Source organism: Hippocampus zosterae, chromosome 6 (genome assembly GCF_025434085.1).
Source record: "Hippocampus zosterae strain Florida chromosome 6, ASM2543408v3, whole genome shotgun sequence".
Lineage (NCBI taxonomy): Eukaryota > Metazoa > Chordata > Actinopteri > Syngnathiformes > Syngnathidae > Hippocampus > Hippocampus zosterae.
In genome coordinates, this window is record NC_067456.1 from 11659630 (window position 1) to 11672950 (window position 13321).

Genomic DNA, 13321 nt, shown 5'->3' on the forward strand with positions numbered 1-13321 from the left:
CATGGTGCCGGTGACCCCCAAATGTAGAGCAACATCAGAGAAACTTATCTGACAAAATGTCTTTCATGCCTCTGCACAGTATTCTCCAAACATGACCATGAGCGTGTGAAGACGAGGCCAGCAGCCCGTTAACTTACCTGCTGCCAACCTTTGACAAAAAGCAACGGATCACATCTGATGTCACGTCGGCCCGTGACTCCTCCTCCTCGCCCCTTAACCTCCCCAATCAGGGCCGGGGGGCTTTGTCCTAACACTACCCCACTTTTCCCTGATGTTTGTCTCATCCAACTTGCCCCATTCCAAATAACCACTTTGGCCACACGTCGATTGCCCTTCTGCAACTACGCGACTGTACAAAGGAAACAATGGAAACACATGGAGGAAAATCTGAGGTTGTTCCAGTGTGGACTTTTCCTGCCTTGCAGAAACTACGGCCAGCATCCTATTTATTTTAAAGTTTAAAGGCAGTTCACATGGTTAAGGCTTCTGTAACTGATTGTCACAATGGACTTTTTTTAACTTGCGTTTCTCATAAGAGAATTAAGGACACCTTGCCTTGACGTTTATGTGATTGACTACAGATTTTTAGGTTTTCTTTTCTCCATTTGTTTGTCCATCCAGTCACACTGTGCATTTCAAAACATAACATACTAATATATATGCGTTTTCATTTCGAACACTAAAAAGAAGCCAGTTTTTAAGATAAACAGAATCCAATTGTGGCTTTTCTTTAAATCAATAATTCTTTTTGTTTAATGTGGCCCCTGGCGTGTGTTCTCTGAACTTTGATGCCAAATCAACAATATTCAGTACAAGTTGCTCAATGGGTGCAACTGCACACGTACATTCCAGTTGGCTATTTGCTTTGGGTTCCCACATTAGAATAATTCACAGATATGAGACAACGCAAAAAGATTTCGCAATGACAACTTCAACTCATCATCTGATCAAACTGTGACATCAGTGTGGACCAAAAGGCTGGGTTGGTACAGAACGTGGGATTGTTTCTAATACATGTTTTTTTAATGTTTTATTTATGGTGTACATAAGATCCACATGCCTGTGAACATCCTCCCTCTGCATTCCTAACTGCAAAGTGTACAGCCCACAAATGTAGCTCCCCGTCTTGTATGTGTATTTGATATTATGATTCAGATTATTTAATGAAAATTCCTACTGCTATTGGAAAGGGTGGACTGATGATGATGCAATGTGACAAACTTAACAGAGATGAGTTTATTTGTGTGTGTTTTTTTTAATAAGTTTGAAGCCATAGGGGCGGGTACAAGATGGCACATTTGTAAATCGGACCATGTTTGGTGGCAGTACGTTGAACTCCATTTGTGATGTGTTCACTTCTTTTTTTAATTCTTGTATTCAGTTTTTGTAAATATACAGAGAAGTATTTCATGGTTTTGAATATGCTGTTATAAAGCTTCTCTTCCCTCAGCCAATGTCTCATCTCTTTATTCCCTTGTGTGTTTAGTATTCATTTTCCTCCTCAATCGTGACTACAGTGGTGCATGTGTCCCGATGTGGAATATAATGGAAATGTTTTGCACTTCAGAAACCACTAAAGTTGTATGCAAACGTATAATGACTTAGCCTTTTGGACTATAATTATCTTGTCACCATGAGACCGCCGACATCATGGCATGCACTGAATTCATTGTCCCATTAAAAAGCAACACACACTTTGGCCTAAAACAACTTTGCTTCAAAAATGTGGATGCTACACTGTCTTTTAGGAATTAAGTATAGTGTCTCTATCAATATCATGGAGACCCAGGATGGCCAAATTTTGTCGTCTAAAAGCCCATATACCTCTGTTAGCATGGGTGCAAACTTTAGAGTGGAACACAAAACACTTATGTCCTTTATAAATATATATATACGTGCATTTCAACCTTAGGTCTTCTTCAGTGACGTCACATACATACACACTATAGGCTCATCAAGCAGCACTTAATTTCAGGAGCATTTAAAACCATCAAGTATGCATTCACAATTTAGAGCAGGAAACTCAATTTACAGATATACAGACATTATTAAAAATACTAAATAAAATGCCACCCAAATTACGCTGTGTGATCTTAAACAAGTCTGTCCAATAAATTGCACATTGTCGCAGTTTCATACAAGACACCAACCAAACAATAACAAAACAAACTGTTCTTTGAAAATAAAGTAAACAGATCATTTGCATTTTGAAAATCGGCGATACAACAGCAAATAACTGAAAATGTTGAGCAGCTGAGATTGAACGAACTTTCGTGCACGAAGGTGACTACAATGCGCCATTATAAATTGCAGGTGAGCAGTTTTAGTTGACACATTTTTGTATCTTTGTCATTTTATTTCGTTACCATTAATTTAATACTAACGAAATAAAAAGACAAGAAGAAATCTAAAATAAAATTCATGTACTCAATGTAGCGCCTGTTCACTGAGGTGCAGATCAACGCGAGTGTCCCCAAACGTTTTTAAACGCACCGTAGCTTGTAAGTGCACAGCCGTGCTCTGATGTTTCCTTGCTGCCTAGGTAAAACAATCCAGTGTGGCTCCAAACACCAAATCGGTCCGTTGCAAGCAATAGGCATTCCCAGGAGTACAATTTGCAGCGTTTCTCAGAGGCTGTGAGCCACGGTTACCGTTCATTATTGTTCGTCTGAAAATGACTGACAACCCCTTTTCCTTGCTGGGACAGGCTAGCTAGCGCAGGAGTTGGGCGACCTCTTCGCACAATATCCAGCTTTTCGTGGAAGACCCGTCTTGAAAATTGAGTGGAAAGTAGTTCTGCACACAGATCAACGTCTTCTCCTTCGGCCATTTGGGGTTAAAATGCAGTGAATGCTCTCGCAGGCGCTCATCCAATCTTTTTTTTAAAGAATCTTTATTGAACAAGTCGGGATACAATTATCAGTAAACAGAAAAGGCGTCTATCCAATCACCGAACGCGCACGGTCAGTCTTGACGTAAGCCCTTCTAGCTGGCCCTCGTACGCAGTCGAGTCTTCGATTCGTGATCTGATTGGCACTTGCAGCGCACGGTGGCCCCTTCTAGCTGGCCCTCGTACGCAGTCGAGTCTTCGACTCGTGATCTGATTGGCACTTGCAGCGCACAGTGGCCTGCTCGGTTTCATCTGAAGGCCCCGAGCAAGTTTAATTTACCTGGCAACACAAGATAGCTGAAATATGATTGGTTAAAAACTCTGCCATAAGAAATAAGTTATTTATGGAGTGGCTTTAATGTTATTTTAAATAGCATTGAACATTTTAAATAACATTGAAAGCCACTCGACTAAGTGGAAATAATATTCGTAAAGAATACTGAGAATAATTTTGTTTACATACTTGTGAAAATAACATTTATTAAATTTACTTTTCTGAGAATGTTTAGGCCAGCACTGATGTATACACACATACACACATCCGTTTTTCAATAGATCGCTGTGTGTGTGTGTGTGTGTGTGTGTGTGTGTGTGTGAGAGAGAGAGAGAGAGAGAGAGAGAGAGAGAGAGAGAGAGAGAGAGAGAGAGAGAGAGAGAGAGAGAGAGAGAGAGAGAGAGAGAGAGAGAGAGAGAGAGAGAGAGAGAGAGAGAGAGAGAGAGAGAGAGAGAGAGAGAGAGAGAGAGAGAGAGAGAGAGAGAGAGAGAGAGAGAGAGAGAGAGAGAGAGAGAGAGAGAAAGAGCGAGAGCGAGAGATTTGCTTCTATTTACATCGTTCGAGTTTGAAAAAAAGTAACAAACCTATTCCGACAAGTAAGGAGTAGAATTACTGATGTCAAATTTAGGAAGTTTCCCTTGCCCGGACGCGGGTCACCGGGGCCCCCCTCTGGAGCCAGGCCTGGAGGTGGGGCTCGTTGGAGCGCCTGGTGGCTGGGCCTACACCCATGGGGCCCGGCCGGGCTCAGCCCGAAGAGGCAACGTGGGTCCCCCTTCTCATGGTCTCACCACCCGTGGGAGGGGTCAAAGGGGTCGGGTGCAATGCGAGCTGGGCGGCAGCCAAAGGCGGGGACCCTGGCGGTCCGATCCTCGGCTGCAGAAGCTAGCTCTTGGGACATGGAATGTCACCTCTCTGGCAGGGAAGGAGCCCGAACTGGTGTGTGAGGCAGAGAAGTTCCGACTGGATATAGTCGGACTTGCCTCCACACACAGCCTAGGTTCTGGTACCAGTCCTCTCGAGAGGGGTTGGACTCTCTTTCACTCTGGAGTTGCTCACGGTGAGAGGCGCAGAGCAGGTGTGGGCATACTTATTGCCCCCCGGCTCAGTGCCTGTACATTGGGGTTCACACCGGTGGACGAGAGGGTTGCATCCCTCCGCCTGCGGGTGGGGGGACGGGTCCTGACTGTTGTTTGTGCATATGCACCAAACAGCAGCTCAGCATACCCACCCTTTTTGGAGTCCTTGGAGGGTGTGCTGGAGAGTACTCCTGCTGGGGACTCCCTTGTTCTACTGGGGGACTTCAATGCTCACGTGGGCAATGACAGTGAGACCTGGAGGGGCGTGATTGGGAGGAACGGCCCCCCCGATCAGAACTCGAGTGGTGTTTTGTTATTGGACTTCTGTGCTCGTCACGGACTGTCCATAACGAACACCTTGTTCAAACATAAGGGTGTCCACGTGTGCACTTGGCACCAGGACACCCTAGGCCGTAGTTCGATGATCGACCTTGTGGTCGTGTCATCGGATTTGCGGCCGCATGTTCTGGACACTCGGGTGAAGAGAGGGGCGGAGCTGTCAACTGATCACCACCTGGTGGTGAGTAGGCTCCGATGGTGGGGGAAGATGCCGGTCCGTCCTGGCAGACCCAAACGTATTGTGAGGGTTTGTTGGGAGCGTCTGGCGGAATCCCCTGTCAGAAGGAGTTTCAACTCCCACCTCAGACAGAGCTTTTCTCATGTTCCGGGGGAGACGGGGGACATTGAGTCCGAGTGGACCATGTTCCGTGCCTCTATTGTTGAGGCGGCCAATCTGAGTTGTGGCCGTAAGGTGGTTGGTGCCTGTCGTGGCGGCAACCCTCGTACTCGCTGGTGGACACCAGCAGTAAGGGATGCCGTCAAGCTGAAGAAGGAGTCCTATCGAGCCTTTATGGCCTGTGGGACCCCAGAGGCAGCTGACGGGTACCGACTGGCCAAGCGGAACGCAGCTTCGGTGGTCGCCGAGGCAAAAACCCGAGCATGGGAAGAGTTCGGTGAGGCCATGGAAGCCGACTTCCGGACGGCTTCGAGGAAATTCTGGTCCACCATCCGACGTCTCAGGAGGGGGAAGCAGTGCACCACGAACACTGTGTACAGTGGGGATGGGGCGCTGCTGACTTCGACTCGGGACGTTGTGAACCGGTGGGCAGAGTACTTCGAAGACCTCCTCAACTCCACCAACATGCCTTCCTTGGAGGAAGCAGAGCCTGGGAACTCTGAGGTGGGCTCTCCTATCTCTGTGGTTGAAGTCACCGATGTGGTTAAAAAGCTCCTCGGTGGCAAGGCCCCAGGGGTGGATGAGATCCGCCCAGAGTTCCTCAAGGTTCTGGATGTTGTGGGGCTGTCCTGGTTGACACGCCTCTGCAACCTCGCGTGGTCAACGGGGAGAGTGCCTCTGGATTGGCAGACCGGGGTGGTAGTCCCTCTTTTTAAAAAGGGGGACCGGAGGGTGTGTTCCAACTACAGAGGGATCACACTCCTCAGCCTCCCTGTTAAGGTCTATTCAGGGGTGCTGGAGAGGAGGGTCCGTCAGGAAGTCGAGCCTCAGATTGAGGAGGAGCAGTGTGGTTTTCGTCCCGGCCGTGGAACAGTGGACCAGCTCTACACCCTTAGCAGGGTTCTCGAGGGTATGTGGGAATTCGCCCAACCAGTCTACATGTGTTTTGTGGACTTGGAGAAGGCGTTTGACCGTGTCCCTCGGGGAGTTCTGTGGGGGGTGCTTCGTGGGTATGGAGTACCGAACCCCCTGATACGGGCTGTTCGGTCACTATACCACCGATGTCAGAGTTTGGTCCGCATTGCCGGCAGTAAGTCGGAATCGTTTCCAGTGAGGGTAGGACTCCGCCAAGGCTGCCCTTTGTCACCGATTCTGTTCATAACCTTCATGGACAGAATCTCTAGGCGCAGCCAAAGCGTTGAGGGGGTCCGTTTTGGTGGCCTCAGTATTGCATCCCTGCTTTTTGCAGATGATGTGGTGCTGTTGGCTCCTTCAAACAGGGCTCTCCAACTCTCACTGGAGCGTTTCGCAGCCGAGTGTGAAGCGGTTGGGATGAAAATCAGCACCTCCAAATCTGAAACCATGGTCCTCAGTCGGAAAAGGGTGGAGTGCCCCCTCCAGGTCGGGGGGGGGAGATCTTGCCCCAAGTGGAGGAGTTTAAGTATCTTGGGGTCTTGTTCACGAGTGAGGGCAGAAGGGAGCGAGAGATCGACAGGCGGATCGGTGCAGCGTCTGCTGTGATGCGGACGTTGTATCGGTCTGTCGTGGTGAAGAAGGAGCTGAGCCAAAGGGCGAAGCTCTCAATTTACCGGTCGATCTACGTTCCAACCCTCATTTATGGTCACGAGCTATGGGTCGTGACCGAAAGAACGAGATCCCGGATACAAGCGGCCGAAATGAGTTTTCTCCGCAGGGTGTCCGGGCTCTCCCTTAGAGATAAGGTGAGAAGCTCGGTCATCCGGGAGGGGCTCCGAGTCGAGCCGCTTCTCCTCCACATCGAGAGGAGCCAGATGAGGTGGCTTGGGCATCTGATTCGGATGCCTCCTGAACGCCTCCCTGGTGAGGTGTTCCGGGCATGTCCCACCGGGAGGAGACCCCGAGGAAGACCCAGGACACGCTGGAGAGACTATGTCACCCAGCTGGCCTGGGAACGCCTCGGGATCCCCCGGGGAGAGCTGGAAGAAGTAGCTAGGGAGAGGGAAGTCTGGGCTTCCCTGCTAAAGCTGTTGCCCCCGCGACCCGGCCCCGGATAAGCGGTAGAAGATGGATGGATGGATGGATGAAATTTAGGAAGTAAAAGTAAAAGGCAGTCAAAATATAAGTAGTCATATGTATAACGTGAACATACCTAAAAAGAAAATTGACTTGAGTATCTGTACTTCCTTTACCGCCCACCTCTGTAAAAATATGGATACATGTAAAATACACATTTTCAGTCCTCCGTAGGTTCAAAAAGCCCTTTGGAACTTAAATCAGATGCAGACGCCAGAAAGAAGAGAGACAGCCAACCTAAGCAAAGGGAACCAACATGATGAGATGTCATGATGACACTTGGACTTGATGAGTACACACACAAAAACAAAATGAGTATGAAAAAAAGTTTTCAAAAAAAGTTATTTGTGATTCAAACATGCCAGTTATAAATAAAATATCTTATCCGTCACCTTGTTTTTGTTTTCTTTTTTGTTGTTGTTGGTGGTGTTTTTTTATGCTGCATGGATTCTAGCCTGGGGCCCATCAGGGGTCCCAAAATGCTCACTGTTTCACAACACATCTTAGTGTGCTTGTTGCAAGCAGCTTTCCTATTCATACACTGTCAGTCGGCTGTTACACAACAGGATGAATAGGACACAAGAGACTCTTGGCCACTGGCCATCAAATGTGAGGGGTGATCGTGGGTGTGTGTGGCTGTTTGTGTGTGTGTGTGTTCCAGTCCACTGTTATACAACATATCCCTGAGAGGCAACTTGCAGGCAGCCTCCATAAGAGCCTCGCACTCTGTGGTGACCTCACATCTTGAGCCATGTCTGACCAGTTGCTGGCCGTTCTGCTTGCCTTCACCTCCCTGTGTGCTGCGTCTGAACCTGACTGCGAGGAGCTTGTTAAACCTCTGCAGCTGGACACTCACAGCCCTGTGAGTATTTGAGCGTGCTCAAAACCGGAATAATGTGTCCGGTGGTCTTTCATTGCATTTGTGTTTGTTATTATTATAAAGGTTTTCACGGATGGTAAGGCCTTCGGTTATTTGTCTTCATTTCAAATACACTCTCTTGACAGGAAATAATTACCAGCCACGACATTAGGTACGCCTTCAAAATTGAATGAGTTACTTTAAAAGAACTAAATCAATGTTAACCCTCTCAGGGGTAGCAGTTCCTACCGTGGACATCTTATCATGTTATCATGTTACAGGGTACATGAAAGAGTTAATTTTACTGCTATATCATGATTATATAAGTAATCATGTCATATTAAAATTAAAATCTTATTTCAACGCGTGCCTGATAGAAAGCTAACTTTGTTTTCATTGTGTTTGTAGTTAAACCATATGACGTTCCTGTAATAAACGCACTATTCCAGTGGCTAATGAGTGATGCTTTTGCTTTAATCATCTCTGGAGTGGCACCCAAAAAGTCAAACACAAGGAGTTCTGAGATGCTGGTTGACTTGAAAAATAATTTTCCCAGTGGAAATAATGTAAAGTGAATTAATACAATGCAATACATGTTGAATTAAATTGCTGCTGGCTCAAATTGTCCCCATTATCAAATATCAACTGCAATTTATCAGTAACATTTTGGCATTACTGTTATGCAAGAGTAAAAAAATTTCACTGTCATGAAAAAATAAATAAAACAAAAAGAAAGTTAAACTACTCACCCTTTAAAGATATATTGGAACAGGAGCAAGACATTTTGAATGGAAACAATGCATGAACTTAATTTATAAGATGCTCCTTAGTTGACATCTTGTGTGATGTTACACATGAAATTTCCCCATTGTGGGACAAATAAAGGATATCTTATCTTATCTTATCTTATGATGATGATTTTAAGTTGTGGGCAATATTTTATTGAGAAAACTATGACCGAATTGCAAATTTTATTTGTTCAATCAAGATCAATCAAGTAGCAGCACCTGTGGCTAAAGACAAACGATGGCAGGGTTTACTTTCTGGACCAGGATATAACACCTCTGTCAGATGGGAGGATTCGCATTTTGGCCGCCATATTGCTTTTGGGAGATTTATTTAGCTTTGGCAGTTTCACTGTCCCATTTTACATTACCGGTACTTAATTTTTCCAGAGGTGTGAATTTCGTGAGTACTGACGGAAGGTCCGTCAGTCGGTTACTGACGGACACCTGTTTTGTTGACGATTAAGGGAAACTACGATCTAAATATTGACTAAAGTGGGGTTTCTTCCACCAATGTATACGTCACCAACCAGGTCAAGTACAAACAGACCTCTCATTCCATCGCTGACGGACTGCCATTTTTCTTTGAGAGGATTGCATTGACGATATATGTGGGTTAGAGTGGGTCTTCTTGTTTTCAGTAGGATCTCTATGGGGATCGTGATGTCTAAGGAGGCGGGACCAGATGACATCACTGCACTGTATGACAAAAAAAAAATCTTTGAATGTAATATTTTATGTATCTCTATTCACTTGCATATAAAACTTTCTCTTTAATCTTGCTAAAATTATTCCTATTTAAGAAGAAGAAGTAAAAGAACAAAAAGAAAAAGAGGATGAAGCAAAAACCTAGATGATGCAAGATATTTGGATTGGATTTTACCCTTGGTCACACGATTCTGATGAAAGTTGGCCATTTTACGATTTAGTGTAAATTCACACTTTTTGGCATTCCAGGAGTTGAAACAGCTGCAGGCAGCCGCCAGTTCAATACATTAGCAGATAAGTGAATGTTAAATATTTTATATGTGTGTGGAAAGTTGTATTTATAGAAGCTAATATTTTCCATACTCCATTTACAATTTTTATCACATTGGATCACCTGTTGGACGATGACATGTTTTTGTTGTTGTTTTGTTTGGTTTTGTTGCTTGTTTGGTTTTTTTTTAAGGGAGTGGGTGTACTGACAATTGACGGACTACCAGAATGGTGAAATTTACAGAGAAGCGATGATGGAAGTACGGTAAAAATAACATGAGGAACTGACGATGACAATCTGGTTTGGCTTGAAAAAAATGATGGACTGAAAAATGGTTGCCCTGGCTGCTGATGGATGATGGAGATTTTGTAAAGATCAACCTCAAATTTTTGCCATTGATAATGACGTGGTTCCGATTTTTGTATAACTTTCTTCACACCTCGGAATGTTGTTTTACAATATGCATTTAAAAAAATCACTTGGCTCAGTCTGTGGTCTGTTTCAGATCTTCGGGAAATGGATTCTCCATGTGAGCTCATGGGACAAACCAGGCCTGAAGAGTGACCTGGTGGCAGCCAACAGCTCGTGGATCGAATTGTCACCATCCTCCAAGAGTGGGAGCATCTCCCTCTACTGGGCTGACCGTCTGTAAGCACACTCCACTCGCTGCAACATTTGCTTCCAAACGGATCAACTCTGATTCCTGTTTCCCCTTTGATCTTACAGAAATGAAAATAAATGCCTTCAGGGGTCAGCTGATGTCACCGTCTCCGGAATGACCAGTCACGCTACCTGTAGGCATCATCTCATATCTACTTGAATGAATCATCTCTTGTTCATTTCGTGTTGCATCCAGAAGTATTTGAAGTCATTCAATTATGCGCACTGCAATTTATTTATTTATTTATTTATTGCCTTTAGAATGAACACTAGAGATCGAAGCAATTGACACCTGCACTACAAAGAATGTTTGAGGCCACAAGATTGTGGCAAAAGCGCAATGTGAGGCGCTTCATCTCACTCAAACATAGTTTCTTACCATTTGGAATTGAGGCCAAAATGTTCGAGTTTGTATTCACTTGATCATTAAAAAAAAAAAGAATTGTGGTAAAATATGATATGAGCAGTTCAAAGTAACAGTCAGTGCTCACACAAAAGAAAAAAAAAAGTCAATAAAAGCCTCCTAGAAGAGCTGGAATTGATCGTGGTCTAACAGAGGCACTTCAAATGGCGGCAAATGTGTCATGATTCTCATTTAACATGAATTTGAATGTTTTGTGTTCATTCTGAAGAAGCGGGTGTGCACACCTGTGCACCCACATAGTCACAGATGTTTATTTTTACTTGTACTCGGAAACAAAAAAGAAAAAAAGAATTTCAATGAGGTACAAGTTGCAATACTGGTGGAAAAAAGCTTTCAGGTAATTGATCTTGGTCTCATTTTTTTTAATGGAACAAAAACCTGGCATGAGAACAGGGGTGTGTAGATTTTTTTATATCTGCTCTTATACTTTACTATACTGTATACTATTACATAAATGTGTCCAAATACTCTACAAGATGTATGTTTATATATGTTTGTGAAACATTCGGAAATACCTATCGTTTTATTTCCATGTGGGAGCTGATGTGGGATGCTATTTTTTCCCCCCCATGTCCGCACAGTCAACATCAATAACCATACTTCCTATCATGAGGGCAAATATTACGCAACCTGCTCCGACTGCCTCCTGTCCGAAGACACCACCCTCCTCCCCGATGGCGAATCAAAGGGACGATACCTGTTCCTCTTTAGTATGTCTTTCTTCAAATGTGTCATCGCTTATTACTGCAGAAAAGAATCAACCCCTAAAGCTGTATTTCTCTTGATGCCTTTCAAAGCCCGAACTGGTAAACTGGAGCCATCCGAATTGGAGACCTTCAAGAAACAGGCCGTGTGTCTGAATTTCCCCCCAGAATTCTACTTTTTGGACTCAGGTGCGTTTGTTTGTTTTACATTTATGTCATCTCTCGTCTGAGTAACTCTCATGTGTCATAGCTCGGTCTGTCTCGTTTCAGATCTCTGTCCGGATGACAGGAAGACCGGTGCAACCAGTGAAGGAGAAGAGCCTACTGGTTCTGCAAAATAAAATGTCGCACATGAACCGTCAAACAAATATGTCGTACTGAACAAACTAAATGTTCGCATGTGACTTTGTGAAGTGGAATAACCTTGTAGACATGTAAAACTTGATAGCTTTGTGTCGATTCTTTTTTTTGGGGGGGGGGGGGTAATAAATGATCCCTGCATCCTTATTACGGTAGAGAACATTGTTTAATTGTCGTTGAAATAAACAAATGCAATTCCTCTCTGTGCGGTTCTTTCTCAAAAGCCTCTGCATAAAAAAAAAAAGATGACACACTGTTCTTTACAAGAAACTTCGACAAAAAAAAAACGTTGCTTGGTAACTTTGCACCATCAAGGCCACGTTGTCGCCCCAACACAAATCCTTTGCGGGAAAAACAACCTCCATTACACAACAGAAAGACGAGTCGTGGCACTTCGCCCAGAGCCCATTCAAGGCCGACAGAGGACCTTTGAAATGGTCATTCAGCGTTTGGTGAAAGCACGTCTCCGCGTGATTATACACAGCGCTCCTTGGTCCTTTGTGTGTGTAGAACACGTCCTTTCTTTCCTTCTTACGCTACAAGTTTCCACCCCATTTGATTTTTTTTAACTTTTTGAGAGTCCAGAGAGAAATCAGTGTTGGGCAGTGACACAGTTGCAGTAAGGCAGTGAGACCATGAATTGGCCTGTTTTTCATTTTTTGTTCGCTCTCGCTACACTTTGTGGGGCTTCCGCACCGGACTGCGGAGACCTGGTCCAACCTTTCTTGCCGGGAGACCCGCAACTGGTAAATTAAGCCTTTGTATTCAAGTACTGTATTCTTATAAGAATAGCATCAATTCTTACTACACTGCAAAAAATAAAAAAGAAATAAAACAAGTATTTATTTGGTCTAAAACTATCATTTAAGTTGTAAAAAAAAACTTTAATGCTAAGCTGTAACCTGGTAACGTGATCCGCTGTCCGCTTTAGTGATCACTGTCCCCGTAAGGGTTAAAATATAAATCACTGACATTTATGGTAATCGTGTTTGCGCAACAAAGCAAGCAAGTTGTTTTTATGAAAAATAAAAAGAACAATTGTTCTGTAAACACTTAATCCAATTTTCACAACAGCAAAACTTTAAATAATTTCGTTGAATCCCCCAATTTAAAATGGGATTGAAGCTTTTGCCTTGATATTTTGAGTTCAACATTTTTTTTCTATAATTATTTCTATTTCTGTGAGGATTATTATCATTCCAACTTTTGAAACCTGATTTTAAACCTAATGCGATAGTACATGGGTGGCAAACTCATTTTTATCGTGGGTGACATTATAATTACCGTTTCCCATGGAGGGCCGTTATGACTGAAACGATATAAAGAAGTCCAGAATAACATTTTATTCAATTATTGTTTAAGTAACTGTAATTAGGGGTTTGGTAACAAGAACATGCTTTCAGTATGTCACTCATTTATTACATATGGAAATTTGAAATGTTGGTACAGATTTTAGCAAGCATTGTGGAAGTTGTCATCTTTGATTTGCTTTCGCGGGCCGGATCTGGCCTTGTTTGATACATGTGCTATAGTATATTTTTTACTGCAGGTATTTGGTAAATGGGTGTATGTGATGGGAGCT

General features: G+C 44.0%; 2 protein-coding genes across 4 annotated transcripts in view; both read left to right on the forward strand.

Moving 5' to 3' along the window:
* The window catches only part of ssbp2a (single stranded DNA binding protein 2a), a 56250-nt gene extending 54801 nt beyond the window's left edge, over positions 1–1449 (forward strand). For all 3 annotated transcript variants that reach the window (XM_052068682.1, XM_052068681.1, XM_052068680.1), the window contains one exon: positions 80–1449. In XM_052068682.1, the coding sequence (XP_051924642.1) occupies positions 80–109 (30 nt within the window). In that variant the 3' untranslated portion in view covers positions 110–1449. The remainder of the gene's footprint in view (positions 1–79) is intronic.
* Positions 1450–7653: 6204 nt separating this feature from the next.
* On the forward strand, positions 7654–11938 carry LOC127602360 (uncharacterized). Its single transcript, XM_052068421.1, has 6 exons — positions 7654–7830; positions 10097–10239; positions 10318–10385; positions 11257–11385; positions 11473–11568; positions 11650–11938. Exons 1-6 carry the CDS (start codon positions 7720–7722, stop codon positions 11718–11720), a joined length of 618 nt encoding a protein of 205 aa, XP_051924381.1. The 5' UTR covers positions 7654–7719; the 3' UTR covers positions 11721–11938.
* Positions 11939–13321: the final 1383 nt, after the last annotated feature.